Here is a 3702-nt window from a genome sequence, read left to right as displayed (position 1 = left end):
CAATTCTCCTGCCTCAGCCTCCTGAATATCTGGGACTACAGGCGCACATACCACCAAACCCGGCTAATTTTTGTATTTTTAGTAGAGACGGGGTTTCTCCATGTTGGTCAGGCTGGTCTCGAACTCCTGACCTCATGATCCACCCAGCTCAGCTTCCCAAAGTGCTGGGACTGCAGGCGTGGGCCACAGCGCCTGGTCTCATCCTCATCTTTATTGCAAACACAATGATTATTTCTGCCATGATTCCAGCATACTTCATACTGTGAGGGCTGCCTGTTTTCAGGTCTGTCTCCGCCTCCCTCCTGGGCTACTCTGACTCTCGTTTCTTCGTGTGTACCCAGCCCTGAAGGACCACCGTCCTCCGTATAGGACAGTTGTAAGACTGAGGTCCTGCCTGCCAGGAGAGTGCCAGGCACGCACTGGGGAACCCCTACTGCCTACACTTACACGATCACCAGCCACTTGCTCTGCTTCGCCAGGCCCAGGAGGGTGAAGAGGCAGACCAGCAGTTCCAGGAGCAGCAAGAGGACATAGGCCAGCCACCTGGGAGGGGAGATGGTAGGGCTGAAACCACAAACCTGCCTCCAGGCACCCCGGCGGAACAGCAACCCCGCCACCAACGTTCACCCCGCGCCCCCAGCTCAGTCTCACATTCACTACCCTCCAAGCTCAGCCTCCTGCTGTTTACTGTGTCTGGGCCACAGCCCAGCTCATCTGTGAAATGGGCTCATCAGGAGATGGGTCACTAGAGAGGTTTAGAATACAGGTCCTGAGCACCTGGGACTATCCCCTGGCTGGGCGGCACACACGTGCCCTGGACCAGGGACATGTGATGTGTCCTCTCCGAGCTCCCCATCCCCGACCATGCCCTGCACAGTGGAGATATTCCTTCTGAGACTGCACCGAGGAGCCCATCGCATCCCCTGAGGGCAAACGTCTGGAGGCAGAGGCTGCCTGGTCTCAATCCCAGCCCCTCCGCTTAACCGGCCGGGTAACTGTCTGGGTAACCTTAGCCTCTCGTTCCTCAGTTTCCCCACCTGCAACGTGGGGAGCGCAGCACCACTGGCTTGAGAATGTTGCCCCAAGTGGGATGCGTGACTAGAAGTGCTCAGAGAGTGCCAGGTACGTGGACACACTTAGAGGTTAGCCTGAGCGTGAAAGAGGGAACTGAGATGTTATTTAATAGTTAATACTTGGCCGGGCGCAGTGTAATCCCTGCACTTTGGGAGGCTGAGGCGAGCGGATCACTTGAGGTCAGGAGTTTGAGACCAGCCTGGCCAACATGGTGAAACCCCGTCTACTAAAAATACAATTAGCTGGGTGTAGTGGTGCATGCCTGTAATCCCAGCTACTTGGGAGGCTGAGGCAGGAGGATCATTTGAATCCAGGAGGTGGAGGTTGCAGTGAGCCAAGATGGCGCCATTGCACTCCAGCCTGGGCAACAAGAGTGAGACTCAGCCTCAAAAATGGAAAAAAAAAAAAAGTTAATACTTAAATATCTGCAAAGCGCCCACCACGATTCAGGAGGTGCAAGCACCCAAGCCACAGTGAGAGACAGGACCAGCTGGATTTCCTAAGCCCACCAAGAACCCCTAAGCCTAGCTGGGAAGGTGACCTCCTCCACCTTTAAACACGGGGCGTGCAAGTTAGTTCACACCTGACCAATCAGGTAGCAAAGAGAGCTCACTAAAATGCTAATTAGGCAAAAACAGGAAGTAAAGAAATAGCCAATCATCCATCGCCTGAGGGCACAGGGGGAGGGACAGTGATCGGGATATAAACCCCAGCATTCCAGCCTGCAACGGCTACCTGCTTTGGATCCCCTCCGTTTGTATGGGGGCTATTTTCACTCTGTTAAATCTTGCAACTGCACACTCTTCTGGTCCATGTCTGTTATGGCTCGAGCTGAGTTTTACTCGCCGTCCACCACTGCTATTTGCCGCAGTCGCAGACCCACCACTGACTTCCACCCCTCCGGATCCAGCAGGGTGTCTGCTGTGCTCCTGATCCAGCCAGGTGCCCATTGCTACCCCCAATCGCGCTAAAGGCTTGCCTTTGTTCCTGCACTGCTCAGTGCCTGGGTTTGTCCTAATCGAGCTGAACACTAGTCGCTGGGTTCCACGGTTCTCTTCCATGAGCCATGGCTTCTAATAGAGCTATAACACTCATTGCATGGCCCAAGATCCCATTCTTTGGAATCCGTGAGGCCAAGAACCCCAGGTCAGAGAACAAGAGGCTTGCGGCTACCTTGGAAGCAGCCGGCCACCATCTATGGAGTTCTGGGAGGAAGGACCCCCCCCAAGGAACAACAGTGCAGTACCCAGCACATAGTAAGTGCCCAGTTAATCCTGCCATTCTCTGCAGGCCCCACAAGCTTGGGCTTCACTCCTTACCCTCATCTCTGGCTGCTTCCCCCAGCCTCACAAGTGCTGCCTCCTGCAAGACTCCCTTGAGGGCCCCTGATTTGTCTCTCGAGGGACTCCCAAGTGTGGGGTGCTTTCGCAGTGGTGCACCCGGAATATACCCTGGCGTCACCCTCATGGCTACCCCCACTTCCCTGCCCTCCCCCAGGAGGAGGAGCTGAGGCCCGGCTTGTGTGGCCCCTGGGCCTGACCACAGTGCAGGACCTGGATTTCCGCAAACTTAGGCCTGTCTGTCTGTTGCATCTGCTGCCCTGCAGGTGTGTCTTGACCTCCAGCTTTTTCAGCCCCAGTCTGCCTTCCCCACTCCCGGAAGGTCTCCCGAATCTCAGCCCATGCCCCGCAGGCAGGGCCCCCAGCTGACGTCGCATGAATGAATGAATGAATGAATGAATGAATGATTACTAATGGTCAAAGCGATGAGGATGCCATCATGGTGGCCGTTGGGAAGGGTGGCTGCCTGGACGCTGCACAGCCCCCTGCCTCCTCTTCTCCAAATGCCACCTTCTCAGTCCCCCTGATGAACTGCCAGACTCTGTTCCACCTCATCTCCCTCTATAATTTTCTTTTTTTCTTTCTCTTTTTTTTTTTTTTGAGACAGAGTCTCACTCCACTACTCAGGCTGGAGTGCAGTGGCACAATCTCCGCTCACTGCAAGCTCCGTCTCCCGGGTTCACGCCATTGTCCTGCCTCAGCCTCCTGAGTAGCTGGGACTACAGGTGCCCGCCACCACGCTTGGCTAATTTTTGTATTTTTTTAGTAGAGACGGAGTTTCACCGTGTTAGCCAGGATGGTCTCCATCTCTTGACCTCGCGATCCTCCCACCTCGGCCTCACAAAGTGCTGGGATTACAGGCGTGAGCCACCGTGCCCGGCCCCCTCTGTAATTTTCTCCAAAGTTCTCATGGCCCAACACCTTACAGACGGTGTTTGCTCTGCGTTTGTCCCTTGCTGGCGCCTCCTAGAGGACGCAGCCACGTGGCAGGGATTTCTGCCACTTACTCACTGCCCTGCCCCGCTACCTGGGCGGCTGCACTTCCCGTGCATCTCTGCGGTGCTTTCCCTGTGCCAATCGCCCTTCTCGGCACTCAGATGCCAACTCAACAGTTCACAACAATTTAACAAGGGGGACGCTGCCCCGATTCCCATTTCACAGACGGGGCCTGCAAAGTAACTTGATTGCAGCCGTGTAGTTAGGGAGGGGCTGGCTGGCTTTCAAGTGCAGGTTCCTAACCTGTAGGTCCGCTGCCTCTTTCGCCAGAGGGTGCTAAATAAATGGGGCG

General features: G+C 55.4%; 1 protein-coding gene across 1 annotated transcript in view; it reads right to left on the bottom strand.

Annotated features, from left to right (window-relative positions):
- TTYH1 (tweety family member 1) overlaps positions 1 to 3702 on the bottom strand; it is a 21540-nt gene that overhangs the window by 10689 nt on the left and 7149 nt on the right. Inside the window, exon 5 of the mRNA XM_011997006.1 lies at positions 448 to 578. Coding sequence (XP_011852396.1) covers positions 448 to 578 — 131 coding nt within the window. The remainder of the gene's footprint in view (positions 1 to 447; positions 579 to 3702) is intronic.

Source organism: Mandrillus leucophaeus, unplaced genomic scaffold (genome assembly GCF_000951045.1).
Source record: "Mandrillus leucophaeus isolate KB7577 unplaced genomic scaffold, Mleu.le_1.0 Scaffold53, whole genome shotgun sequence".
NCBI lineage: Eukaryota > Metazoa > Chordata > Mammalia > Primates > Cercopithecidae > Mandrillus > Mandrillus leucophaeus.
This window is presented reverse-complemented; position numbering and strand designations above follow the sequence as displayed.